This window comes from Caloenas nicobarica, chromosome 3 (assembly GCF_036013445.1).
Source record: "Caloenas nicobarica isolate bCalNic1 chromosome 3, bCalNic1.hap1, whole genome shotgun sequence".
Classification (NCBI taxonomy): domain Eukaryota; kingdom Metazoa; phylum Chordata; class Aves; order Columbiformes; family Columbidae; genus Caloenas; species Caloenas nicobarica.
In genome coordinates, this window is record NC_088247.1 from 32,996,103 (window position 1) to 33,010,732 (window position 14,630).

General features: G+C 38.8%; 1 protein-coding gene across 1 annotated transcript in view; it reads left to right on the forward strand.

Annotated features, from left to right (window-relative positions):
• The window catches only part of CD109 (CD109 molecule), an 87,891-nt gene extending 75,588 nt beyond the window's left edge, over positions 1–12,303 (forward strand). Inside the window, exons 31-33 of the mRNA XM_065630899.1 lie at positions 1,358–1,514; positions 1,937–2,039; positions 4,568–12,303. Of these exons, the coding sequence (XP_065486971.1) occupies positions 1,358–1,514; positions 1,937–2,039; positions 4,568–4,758 (451 nt within the window). The 3' untranslated portion in view covers positions 4,759–12,303. The remainder of the gene's footprint in view (positions 1–1,357; positions 1,515–1,936; positions 2,040–4,567) is intronic.
• The last annotated feature ends 2,327 nt before the right edge of the window (positions 12,304–14,630 follow it).

A 14,630-nucleotide genomic window follows, 5' to 3' on the forward strand; every position in this document is an offset into this window, starting at 1 on the left:
TCATTCTTCTTGCATGGTGATTTCATTTTCTTTTTTTAAGAGATCACGGAGTTGGAGAGACAATACCAGGAACCACCCCCAAGACTGTCTCTCTTCTTTGTAAAAAGAGCCAGATCCTCACAACTTCTAGGGATATATCTTATTCACTTCTTGACAACACCGAGCTGGTTTGGTTGCCTCTTGGTATTTTGGTAGCACCCTAGGCTGGCTAGACATCTTGGCTATTTTCTTCCCCTCTTATTGGTAATTATGCAGAAATAATTACATCCAGTTCCAATTCAGTTATTTGTTTTCAATAGCAGCTACTTTGGCACAGCAAATCATTCAACAGATGGTTTCATTTTTTTCTAATCTCATGAGCCAACTGAAGTCAGCAATTGTGCTATATTTCTTTCAAAGTCATATCTGCGTTCAGTCAGCCATGCTGCCTGGCTTCACAGCGTTGCTTTGAAAGCAAGTCTTCCCTTCTTTTAAACCATCCAGCTCTACAAATAAATAGTTTTATTCAATTACTTTCAACTACTGTCAGACATTCAAAATGAGGATTGGGGAGACTTCTGTTCTAGTACAACAATCATTTACCCTCTATGCCAAGATGAGGGGAAACCTCTTCTGCCACCTACTTTATTTAAAGCAAAACAATCTTTTGCAGGTCATTTAAGATTCACTTGTAGCACAGAACACCATAAATATGTTTTGATAGTTCTGTTGTGCACCATAGTATGTAAAGCTTGCTCAACAGAGCAAAGCTTTCTAGTCAAGCATCTGATTCTCGTATTGGAAGATGTAATAATAAGCATTATTTAGGAAAAAAACCAAGAAACTCAACTTATTAAATCTTTTTCCAAAACTAGATGAATAACATGGCTATGCATTTTAAAACTAGAGCTTTGAGAAATAATCTAATGATTATTTTGTTAATGGAACTGTCAATTTCTGTGAAGGAAATATGAAAAGATTTGGGAGACTTTTTTGGTGTATACCTTTATCTTGGCCCCAAAAATGAATAAAAGCAAAACAATGCATCCATCAGAGGAAACATGTATATTTTAGTTGAAGAGTTCCTACAGAGCTTTCTTAATTGTTTTGAAACACGTGTTTAATTGCAATATTTCCTGCATATTTGTGATCTACACCTGCACTTATAGATTGAAATGATCATGCAGAATAATAGAGAAATCAATTATTATCTCTTTACTGTTATAAATTTTCTTATCAGCATTTTGTTCCATTTGTTTCTTAAGTATTCTGAAGCATTATTGTTTCCATAGTTGGGATTTAATGATCAAACAGTTTCTTTGGAGAGTGGACTACTGTATTTCTAGTAAAAGTTTTTTTGTCTCTGTGTTTTGAAAAGGTACTTGGGTTCTGGCACAGCTCCCAGTAGTGGTATGGTCCTCATGGAGGTTGGCTTACTCAGTGGTTTCTCAGTGTCTCCAGATTTCATTCCATTAGACAACACAGTTAAGAAGATGGAAAAGGACAATGGAAAAGTCAACCTATACTTAGACTCTGTAAGTTGAAAATAACAAAGAAATGTGTTTGTAGTGATGTTAATCTTGACTCTGCCATTGTTTGGTTTAAATTTGGAAAGACATTATGATTGTATTATTTGGGGAAATCAACATCTGCTATTCACATTGAATTAATAGTTCCACTGTTTTTTTAGTGAGAGTGATTGGATAGGTACAACTCAGTCATATTTGTAATGAGTTTCTAGATTAAGCCTCTTAAAAATCATATATAAGAAGGCAGAGATTTCAAGAAGTCTGTAATTTGGCCAAAATGACTACAAATGAGATAATCATCTTTATATGCATGCCGACTCCAAGTCTTTAGAAATGAAGCAGACTACCACTGAGCTAGAAGCCCTTAACTTCTTCCATGAAACCACTTTCACCCAGATTCTCAGGATGTTTCTCCTCTGTTTTTCTAGCTAAATGAAACACAGGTTTGTGTGGATATTCCGGCTGTGAGAGACTTTAAAGTGGCAAATATCCAAGACGCTTCAGTGACTATATTGGATTACTATGAACCTCGTAAGTGTCAGTCATTCCAAATGGATTTTAGAGATTCAGAAGTTTAAAAAGAAGCTTATTTTCATGGAAATAGGACAAATGTCAGCGAAGAAAAACCCACCTTGCACTGAAATTTATTTTTTTTCATTGAACTACAGCATTTTTGACATTGACATGCCAGAATTTCTAACCAATGGTAGTATTTTTCCATATACACGTTTACTGTCCTAATGGGTTGGTTCCTCAGCTGGTGTGAATTGCCATAACATAATTGTCAGCTGGTATAAATTGGCTTCGATCTGGACCAATGTGTTCCCAGAACTATCAAAATGAAGCAGGAACTTCACTGTGGTTCATTTACCAAGTTAATGATTATGTTTCAAGTAGATTTTCCATCTGCTTATTTTTTAAACTATAGAGTTCTTTACTGGAGAAAATGCTAGTGTTTTGATTTCTGTAGTTCTGTAAAAATGATGTAGATGGGAAAAACAGCTTCAAAGTTTATTATTATTATTATTATTATTATTATTATTATTATTATTATTATTATTATTATTATTATTATTATTATTATTATTATTATTATTATTAAATTTTTTTTTAATACATATAGAGTATGTTTTGGAGAAAGGCAGCAACGTACAAAGCTTTTGGGCAAAATTAAAAGCAAAGAAAGATTACAAGCTGCTGAAGAAGATACTAGAGAGATTTTGTTACACCAGCCAGCTGAAACATTATTAAAGATTTGGGCTTGTTTTGAGATAAGGCATAACAATGCTGTATAGGCAATTTTCTTCATGTTGGTTTGTTTTAGCACAAGAGAGAAGACAATCAAATGTGCTATGAGGTGTACTTAGCCTACATGAAGATCACATTTATTCTATGTAGGCTGAAATGTTTGTTCAATCGCAGTTTAAGCTAAAATAGAAAATTAGCAGATTTAACTAAACTGTCTGTTAAACTCAAGCATGTTTTAAGTCCTAGTGGCTTAACAAATTAGAGCAAGTTTTATTTGAGACAAACATATAACACTTAGAATCTATTGCAAAATGAATTTCCACATGCTTCAATGACTACAAGAAGAGCTCAGGACCTATTTTTTTGTAAGAATGCTGTTAGATACGCTAACAAATATTGAAAAGACATATAAATGCACATGTGTAAATACTTTTACTCTGTTTAAACAAATTTAGTGTCTATAAATTCTGAAAGAATGCATCAATATTAATTTAAAGGTATGAATTAATATCCTTAAAGACTAAAATGTAAATGATATAATCAGGGCTGCAATAGAAGTCTTTAACTTTAAGAAAAAAGATTGCTTCAAATGTTATTTTACAAGACACCATTCCTATTATCATGTAGCATAAACATATTATTGGTCAACATATACACATATGTCATGATTCTGAGTTGTTCTGAGAAAACTTCTTCCTAATAAAGGAACATGCTTTTATTTTAATCTATTATTTTCCATCACTCTCAAGCTGCAGATGTATATTTTATGTGATGGTGACGGTCAGAATCCTGTCATACTCAGAGCTGGACATCTTAGGAGTCCTCATGCTCTGGCATTTATCAAAAAAACTGCGTCTATGTGGCAGATACCACAACTGGCATAGGTGGAAGAGCTGGCTTGGATGCCAATAGCAGTGCCAGCAAGGAGATCTGCCAGGGTTAATATTAATATATGCAGCTCCTCAACACATTCAAATGACTGCTGCTTCTCTTACCTGACTTGGTTCAGAGCTAGTTGGGTGTCACTGTTGGGTAAGCATTTTGGCCAGTAAAGATGTGTCTTTTATTTTATTTTTTAAAATATCTTGAGACTCAAAAAGAAACTGAATATAATTTCAGTTAAAAATACTACTAATAAAAAAAGAAATTGCAGTGTCCCTGGTTGTAATGAAAACCTTCAAACCAAAAACCCCACTATGGGAGTGAAACTTTGCAAAAGCTTGTTCTGTAATTACCATGCATTGATGTTTTTGAAATGAATATGATTTTCCAGATTTCTAGTCCATTTGGCTCTGTAGCAACCCTTCAGGGAATGGGGGAACAAAATACAGGAGCAGGAGCTAGGTGAGGTGGGCAGTCCCAGATTCAGAAACCTGAAGCTCCCAGGCAAAATATTGAGAAAGCATCAGTTATGAGAGACCCAGCTCTTAAATGTCATAGCCAGTAACCTGCCAGTTAAAAATCCCAATTCCTTTGTCATGGGAGTTGGTCTGTACGTAGAGGCAAGGTTCCTTTTAAAGTATTTGATGAAGGTTTGTGAACAGATTGAGTCCAACAGCTGAGATCGAGTCCTTGAAAGTGTGCCTTTCACCAAGCATTTTCCTGAATGTACTGAAAAGATTTTGATGTTTTGGGAGAAGAACAAAGATTAATGCCTAGGCTTAAACACCCACTCTGTGAAGTATTTTGCAGAATGTGATGAGGTCTGTATCAGAGCTTAGTGCGTCCTTTAAAAATGCTTTTTGTGAAGCTAATTTGTTGGTCACTTCTCAGAAGTTCATTAGCTAATGTGAACTAACCTTTCTGAACAGGGAGAAGAGCAGTGAGAAGCTACAATTCAGAAGTAATGCAAAGTATAACCCCTTGTGACTTCTGTGAAAGCGATTGCAGTCTTTGCCACCGAGATGGTTCTCCAGCCTTGCTCCAGCACTCTTCGTTGGCCTCCTTGTTCTGTGTGCTGTTTGTCCTTCACGTAAACTTGCTGTGTGGTTGGGTGCTGTAAAAGGAAACAGATTATGGTTCCCATCTAAGGTTTCCATAAGTTATCCAAAGAAAATTTTATGTTCAGATACCAGCCTGTCTTTAGTGATTACAGTGACCAAACTCCTGCTGTGTTCAGGGAGAGCTGGGCTGGCCCATATGGTACATTTCTGGCTGTGCCAGAAAACTTCTTTAAGTGTCTGCTGGAAAAACTTTCCAAGTGTTCGTTTCATACTGAAGTTATTTTCTGAAGAAGCACAGACTTACTGAGAAAGCAGTGTGAGAAAATAGAAACCTAGCTCCACATTCCCACTGCCTTTCTACCCCAGCTTTCAATTGTTGTTGGTTTTTAGGGATGTGTGTTAGTTTAACTTGCTTTTCTGAAAAACTCTCTGCTTCTCCATAGGGGTGTTGGTAAGCAGAGCGCTGGGAGCTTGGTATCAGGGCTCGCTTTGTTCTGTTCTGCAGACATGACACTTAACATTAATATTGAATTTCACTGTATGCTCTCATGGGGAATAACATGAAAAATAAAAGGAGCTGGCTTCAGAGCAGATCCAAGAGCCAAAAAGTGCTGTATTCACAAACTGCTGAACACTCCAGAAAATTGTCGATCTTTTTTTATCATTACAGAGAAGCTACGTGGATTTTTTGCCAATTCATAAGCTAATCATGTTTGAAAATGAGGCCTCAGGATGTTCTCATGTGTTTTACTCTGAAAGGCTTTTACTGTAAATGTATCAAAGATGGAATCTATGTTTAAGACTTCGTTTTTCCAGGGTTATTCAGAAACAAACCTAATTCTCTTTCCACGGTAGAATGCTGATGTCCACTGGCATATTTGTGGCCAGCAGGATGAAGGTTGCATCGATCCTTTTCTGGTGTTTGGAAGTCTTCTAGAAACGTCACTCTGGGGCATCATTTATGTCTTGTGCTTCCAGTGTTGCCTCATCAATGATTTAAGTGGCATAGCCCTAAAGAGCTGTTTCCCGTTCCCTGTGCCGTGTCAGCTGCTTGGCCCTGGATGCCATCGCTACATGAAACTCCTGCTGTTGGTTGATGGGAGAGGCTTTTAGGAGGTATGGGCTGCACATGCGTTCAGTCCAGCAAAAAAATGGACATGCTTGCTTAACTTTAAGCACATCCGTGTGTGCATAAGTGCTTTGCTGAAGTGGGATGGAGGAGAGAGGCGGTGAAGAGCAGCAGGCACTTTTACACCCAAACCTGCTCTTTGCACATGGGGAGAATTACAGGTCTCTATGAATGTGGAAACGTGTGAGCTTGGGAGCTCTTCCCTCCTGAGTGTATGAACATCTTCCCTGTCTGGCAGATGATTTATTCTTCTTGAACACTGCCTGTGATATCTAATGCTTACTTCTTTTTGATAAGGAAGCCAAGCTGATAACATTCCTAGTTACTAAAATGAACTTAACAGCTGTCATGCTGACTAACAGAGGTGGAAATTTTAAGGCTATTGATTCCCTTTCTTTCATACCTTTTTGAGACGGAGTGTGTACATGTGCACATGTAATAATATGGCAGTCACTTTCCTTGAGCAATTTCAAACTTTTTTTCAAATTTTGCTACTGCTTAAAATGTATATTTTGTATTTTATGCTCATCTATACTTTTGTTCACAAAGGAAATTAATGCATGGTAGCATGGAAAGAGGCCTGAACTTCCTGAACTGAGTGCCTTCTAATACCGAGGTATACGTTTTTAACTACAAAGCTAGTTTAGGTGAGGTTATTTGTTTTACTTCAGCTATATCTAGAATTTACAATGTTTTTCACAAACTTAGGGTTCTGTTCTGTCTCTCTGGCAGAGCTTAGGCCTGGTTCTTTGTAGTCAGTTCATTATTTTCACTTCTCTTTGGCGCACTTTGAATCTAGCCCTTTGAATAGTTGGTTAGTGCCTTACCATGACTGCCTGTACTGCTCTGACCCACGTGAAGCAATACTGTATTTATTGAAATCCAAAGCACTACTTAGTCAATAGGATGCAGGATCTGACCCTCTGTAAGTCATGCCCTTGGTTACACAGGTCCAAAGCTCATATAATAGAAACCAAGATACAAACTGAAACACATCTTCATGTCTCAAATCCTTTACTCCTATGTAGAAGCACAGATGGAATTGTGTCAGATCTGGAAAACATTTGCACTCTAAACCGGGATGTGCTTTGCATGTGTTTGATTTCTTGGTGAACTATGAAAGCAGGTCATCTTTTGTGTTTGGGGACAGCAGCCTTCATATGTGATTTGCCTCCATTCAATAATTTCAAGAACCCAAAACTCACATACTTTCTGTTTTTACTACGTGTAGAACTTCTAAGAGAGACATTGATATCTGATTAATGTTAGGATAAAGAGGCTTGTTTTCTAGACAAGATGTACTGGAGATGATAAACTACTCCTTTGCAGTAGATAGTAGGAATAAGCTAGTTTTAAATTGCAGGCAGTCCCAGCTTCCTGAATATCCTCCAGAAAAATGGATTTAAACTGCTCAGCCTAATTTCAAACAGTGCAGCTTTTACTAGTATTCCCTTACATTTGTTTTTGAGACAAACAACACATGTTTTTAAATGACTCTTGGCTGCCTTGCACACCCTACTAAGAAGCATCAGTTATAATGCACCATGTCATGGGAATTATTTGAGTCAGTGAAAAAACATCCTCTTTTATTTTACTTTTTATCTATACAACAGGCAAATCATTACAGACATCCAAATCTGCCTCTGTACTAAGCTATTTGAAAGGAACAATGCACATCGTATGACTTTAAACAAATGTTTACACCAGGTGGCCTTTAACATTCCTACACTGATGCCTTCAGTCACTTTGCAGTTGCAACTAGTGCTTTGGAGGAGCTGCAGGGGATAGATTTTGTATTGTATGTTGGTAGGGAATGGAACAAAGGAAAGGGAATATTATGTGGCGTAGTGACTTTTTTTTTGTTTTCCTCATCACTATATAGGAACCTTTACACAACTTGTCGGCATATATATTTTTCCCACTGCTCTGTAAAGTCAGATTTTGATGTTAGAGGGGCCATGCTCCCACTGAAGTTATTAGAAAGTCTTTTAGCAAAAGTCTTTGGGAACCCTTTAGGAGCAAATTATTTAAGGAGCTTTAGGGAGTGGTGCTAAAAGCAGTCCGGAAAAGGTATTTTGTGATGAAATCTTCATGTTGCATTGACTGAACATTTCCATGTGGTTGCTGTTTCTATGAAATCTGAGCATTCTATGGTACTTCTGGTGCCCTTTTCAGCCACATGTCAATGGACACGGTATGTGCAGTGCCATTAATGCACTATTAAAGCAGTAACAAATAGCCATTTATTTAGGACTGAGCTTAAAACAAAAACTTAACACCTTTTAAAGGATCTCTTCCTCAAAATTCTGCCTTTGCTGTCATCCATTATCTTAGCCAAGGTTTTCTCTACAGGTTTCTCTGTGGGTGTCATCTAGAAATCTGTATCAAAACCTGTTATGCAGAACGGGGAACGCTTGTCCCATGCTGGGTGCTGCTGAATGGGTTTGCAGCACCTCCCAGTCTGGCTGCGGGGCCAGCTCGATGGCTGTTTTGGCTCCCCGTGTGGCAGGAGCTTGTGGCTTGTGCACATCAATGGCATGTGATAAAAGGGGGAATTAGCCAGACTGGTGCAGGAGAAACAGAAGAGCCAAGGTCCAACGTTACATGCCTCTCCTTTGGCTTGAAAGTCACTGTTGAAAATCAGACCTACGATTCAAAAATTGGTTTTATTCAGTTTTCAAAATATGATCCTAGCAATATTTCTCCAAATGAGTCATTCATGTTGGTATGAATATTGACAATATTTGGCTTAAGCAGAATCCTGTAGAAGGCATATGTATGTACATAGTCATTATATAAGCTCCAGTGTACTACAGTGTGCAACATATGTGCAATTAAAAACATACAAGATCTTCACAGGGTGCCCAAACTCACGACATTGTGTGATGTTCTATTTTACAAAACATAGTTAGGTTTTTAGGAAAGGTTTTTAGGTTTTTAGGAATGCAACTGGTGCCTAATGACGTCATTTTTCTATCTAAGCAAAGAGTACAAAATCACCCGCATTATTAAATGTTAATTGTAATGGCCACTATTTTTCTATTATAGCTGTTCTTCTACCATAAGTCTTCATGCAGTGAAACATCTTTGTGTTTAGTCCTTTAAATACAGATGAGTATTTGAAATTAAATTTTATCACTAGTAATTTATATGTAAAAATTTAACAACAGGTATGTGATCAGATCTTCTGAGTTATATTAGATTCTCCTTTTCCCCATGTCAAAATATTTGACTTCAGTGTTGTTTGTCAGTTTATTGTATTTTTGTGTGCCACTTGGAAATATCATTGCACTAATGCTATTCTATGCAACAAAGTCCAACAGTGAGCTGTATTAGATCAATCCAGTGATTTTCATAATGGGTAGCTCTTTCTTTTCAGATGTGTATGGGCATTAATTGCTCATGTGCTACATTTGAGTCACCAGAACTCCAATGTTAAGATTTCTCTTTAATTTCAAATCATACGTTTTATTTCTGTATTTCTTAGTGGTTACCCAAAAGCTTATTCAGCCTTGCTCAGATCTTACAATACTATATTATGGATTGATTTTTTTTGTTGTGGTTTTCAGGATTGTTAGGGTGGGAAGGATACTAATATGAAGAAGAAAATGTAAAAACGCTGGCTCAAAGGAACTATCACATAAGCAGGTGTAATGTACCATACATTAACTGTCCTCCTGGCTATAGCATCTCTTCTTTTTCTGTATCAGGTCTTAAGCAATTTGAACTAAAATTCTTGGCTGCCTTGAGACGTAGTCAGGTACCCACTTTGATCTAGGTTAGGATCATGACATTTTCCACTTTTGATCAGATTAGCAATGATAGAAAAAGAATGCTTTTATGAGCTGTTTTGAGCAAACAGAGGTGAACTAACATGCCAGCTATACAAATTGCTTCTGCCTTTTCGAATAATAAAATAAATGTTAAGGAATTAGACTGTTTCACAGGATTTTGGAAGATTATAATTGATTTATTTTTCTTCAAATAAAGTTTGCAATTGCTATTTTTGAATTCTATTCAAGATGACTTTTAATAATGTATGTCTAGTGTTTGCTTGTTTAATAATGCACCTGTAGTAGATCACAGTTTCATTACTGTGTTGACTACTGCCTCTGTGACACCACCTTTCCCTAATTCTTCTCACAAGTCTCCTCTTGCCATTCCTCCTGCTACCCCATGCAAGAGCTTCCTGGCCTGTTTCAGCTTCAAGGTCAGGTTCTGCACAACCTTGCCCACCTCTTCTACCCTGACCTCTCACTGATCTTGCCCATGAGCTCAGCAACCGTCCTCGTGCTGATGTCTCACAGATCTACTCTTTCCTTCAGAGCTGAAATCCTTTTTGGTCTCACTGATGGATAAATAGCTATCAGCTCAAACTCAGTGGGGACAAAGGACACTTGGGACTTGTCAGCATGGAGTTATGAAACCGAAATCATGCTTAGCTGAGCTGATCGAATGCTTTCTGTGATGAGAGATCTGGCTGGATGGATGAGGGGGAACAGTGGATGTTTATCCGGACTTCAGTAAGGCTTTCTCTCATAACATCCTCATGGCTAAACTGATGAAGTATGGGCTAAATGGGTTGGCACCGATGTGGACTGAAAACTGGCTGAACAGCTGGACTCAAAAGAGTTGTGATCAGCAACACTGCCACTTGCTTATCATCCTCTTCTGGGCTTTGAAAACCTTAAAACTACTGACAGTTGCAGTGGAGGAAGGATTATGCAGGTCTGGCAGATCTTTTGAAGCCCCAGAAGGGAAAGTCACGTTGAGTCAAGTTTCACAAGGATGTGTTGGGGTCCTATTTGGAAAGCTAGAAAGAAGCCTTATTAAATTTGCAGGCAGCAAGATAATGAATAGAGGGACTTCCAGCACTGCAGAGACTAGAATTCAAATTGACCTTGACAAAATGCAAAAACGCTCTAAAAGCATTAACTCTTAACTGAGATAACATCAAAGCTCCATGCTCAGGAAAGACAGTGCTCAGCTGCACAGATGCAAACTGGGGAATGACAAACAAGGTGAAAATTCTGCAGAAGAAAAGCTAGGATGCAAATGAATCATTCACTGGATGCTGTCCAGGATATTGTATCTGACAACGTTTGTCAAGCTATTGCAAAATAATCAAATATGCTGTGTTGTGTAAATAGGAGTGTTGTCTGAAAAGCAATGCTTTCCCCAGCCAACACTGCTGCAGCCTCAGCTGGAGCAGCTGCTCTGATGTGGGCACAGCGCTCCAGGGGCAAGGGGATGTGAATGGAAACGGCAGCTGAATAGATCAGGGATGTTGCAGATGAGACGTATGAGGAAGGGTTAAAGAAAGCAGTGGTTTAATCAACAGAACAGACGGCAGAGGCTAATGTGATAACAGTTTATCATAGAGGTTATTATCATAGTAGTAAAAGTAGCAAAGAGATTTAAATAGCAGCAATGAGCATTTAGTGTGGATATTACTGAAAAGAGTCAAAGCACCTTGAATACTTAAATTTCTGAAAATAGCTTGTAGGTTAATTAATATCACGGAAGCCTCAGTTATGAAATCCAACTGGATTGAAGGATTGAAGCTGAAGGACTGCAGAGCCTGATAGTGAGGCTTTTAGGCAGTTTGGTACAGAAGAGCTGGGAACGCCTGTACTGAACTGGCGGACTGAGAACAGCCAATGTAAGATGTTGTGGGAGTTCATGGAGGAGCTGTTGGAGATCTGCCTGGGGCACGGATGTGATTTCTCAGTGTCCCTGACACTCTCATTCATCCGGGTCCAGAATCCGATCATCGGCTTTCGTTCCATAAGGCCATAGCAAGTGCTTGAATAAACAGTTGCATAGCAGCATAGGCTTATTTAGATGCAAAACTTGCTTTGTGCTTATATTCCTGCTGGCAAATTACATTTAGTTTTTGTCTTTTGTTTTAGATACTGTTTGTTGCATTTGGTATCCTGTTTTATTTTCTTCATTTGCCTTCAATTTAAGTATTTTATGAAATCCATACTGCTGATTCCTCCCAAGCTGACTGCAAGGATTACTTTGTAGTTTTACCTTAGAGTATATTTTGTACAGTTTTATGAACTATTGTCTGCCATAAACTCCCAGCTGATATATGATCAGATTAATAAACCTAGAAGTGTATCTTCTAGGCCAACACTTTTATTACGGTAACTGAGAATGCAATAAAACTGATTCACTCTTCATGAAAGCCTGTAAGAAAAGTGAAACCCACTGAGTTTATTGCAATGCCATTCAATATATTTTGTTATTAGAAGAAATTCATGAACAGTTCAATTTTCATTTTAAAATTTGTAGGGTGGTAGATAACAAGAAGTTAATTTTGTAGTCTGATGGGAGGTACTTGGTACTGTGGTCTCCAGACTGAGTCACTTATATGGAAATTTGAATTTCAATTTTGTCAATAATTGTTTAATATGAAAATATTTTTGTATTAAAGATGAACAAAAGGAGAGATTGTATAAATGTAACATGAAACAGTGTCTTAAATCAACTTTGGCTGTCGAGTAAAGCATTATATTTAAAATTTTTAGTTTCAATATTGATATTACCCCTAAATAAAGCAAATTGGGAAGATCAGACCTGTAGACTACAGACCAGTTCCTAGAAAGCTGATTTTGGTGCAGGCTACAAGATAAAATGTAGAAGCATCCAGAGCTGAAGTGCAGGTATTGGTGTAAACAAACCATCTTTTCCTACATGAGCAGTCCTGGAAGTGTCAGGCAGGTACATGTGTCAGCGGTAAAGAAGTGTTGATGTCTTTCTTTTTCTCTGGCCCATGGACACCTTTAAAAGACCTGTGACCACCTGCAGAGGAAGCGCAAGTTGGCAGTGCTGGCTTTCAGACCTCAGTGTGCTCTGCCCCGTGCTGGGGCAGCACACGTCTGCCTGGCTCTCGCAGCGTGTTCATGTCTTGAAACCAGCCGAGACCTCAGGCGCGGCTACTTAGGCAAGAGAGGATTTTAATATGTCTGGAGCAAAGAATGAGAAATTTCATCCCTAATAAAGAGGAATAAAATGATATAAAAAAAGAGCCTCTTGACCTGATTCACAACAGCCACCTACCAGGGAGACTGGATTTCTCTGTGAATTCTTCTGGCTCGTGTTGATGGAAAGGGAGGACTGGGCTGAGGGATATTTTAGGTATGTGGATAGATTTTTTTTTTTTTAAGAGATGAACGCTTATTAAAATGCTGGATCAAGGGCCAGGGATAGTAATGCAAGCACATGTGGAAATAATGTACTGAGAAAACTCTGTGGTTTCATATGGAGAAAAAAGATAGCAGCCAACTCTAGCTCACTGCACAACTAATTAAGCCAGGGATTTCGCTGTACATTGTATTCTAAGTTCAGTACAAGAGCATGTATCAGCAAGGTTCCATATGATTTTTCCTTTATAGGTTACAGTTTGGTTTCAGGAATGACCTATGCATCATCACCATGGTGATAATTCGAAGATGAATAGCTTGGCTGAATGTTAGATAAGAGTCCATATGATTCATGTGTCTTGTTCCTGTGCATGATCAGTTGTTCACATGCAGCTCAGGTCTGTTCTTTCTCCCTTCTTGGTTTTAATTTGATCTAGTTAGAATAACAAAAATATGAACACTTTTAATGTTTAAGAACATTAAATAATATTGAGACAGTTGTAAGGAGTGAGTTTGCCCTTGTTACATATTATGCTTGGTTCAGTTAAAATGGATCCGTGTTTCCAATTCATGGAGACCAACCGCAGTCTAGAAGACTTTTATTACAGGATATGGAAGAAGCAAAGCCAAAGAAAAACGGTGTGAATTCTTTGTCAGGAAGCACAGCGTGTGGTCTCAAAATGGTACCTCTCACCAAAGGAGTGTGAAACATTTAACGGTGCATTATACAGAAAACAAAGCCTAGTGTGACCTACCCGGCTATGCCTCAGCTACTTCTCTAGTTTCATTCTTTTTCCACTTACTCATAATATCTTTATTCTTCTGCACTTGGAATAAGTAGGACTGGGGTAATGCTGCACAGGGTCAAATACAGGAAAACTCTAAACACAGACTGAATCCCCAAGTCCCTCTAGATTAGCACATTTCACGTGGCAACCAGTGGGGCAGGTCTGGCTTGCAGGAGGTTTGTACCTGGCCCCTTTTTCCTGAATGTGATCAAAAAGAAGTTGTGTGAACTGCAGGCAAAACCAAGTGCTGCCTTGTGTTCCCCAAGCCCGGGCAGCTGCAGGCACAGAGTGACAAGGAGAGGGACAGTGAGCAAAGGTGGCTTCTTGGAGCAAGAGGAGCCTGGCAGGCAGCACTTGCTGTCTGCACCGTCCTGCCCCAATGCCCAGGCATGAGTGGCCATCTCCCCCCTGCGGCAGCGGCCAACCTCTTTGCCTGCTCACTGGCCAAAAAATGCCTTTGGCAATGGGGTGTGAGTCTGTCTGAGAGACATAGGGAAAGACGGCTGCGTGGAAGAGGGAAAAGGAGAAGGAGCAAAACTTCGGTCAGCTCGATGCTGGACTGTTGTCACTTGATCAATGCGTTTACTCTGTGATAGTGGCAGCAAAAGTAACTCCTCAGGCTGGCATTACGTGACCTGTTTTGCACGTCTCAAAACACAGTCCTACACACTTTGGCCTGGACATGAATCTCTTGCTCTGCATCATGTGCAGCGTACGCATAATGTAGAACGCTCTGTGAAGGAACTCAAGGAGCAGGACATGTTAACGCAAACAAGCCCGGCAAGAGTCAACAACATCAAGCTGCAGTGGAAAAGGGCAAACACCAGACTCTGATGCATAAACGAGAGTACATCTTGGGAGAC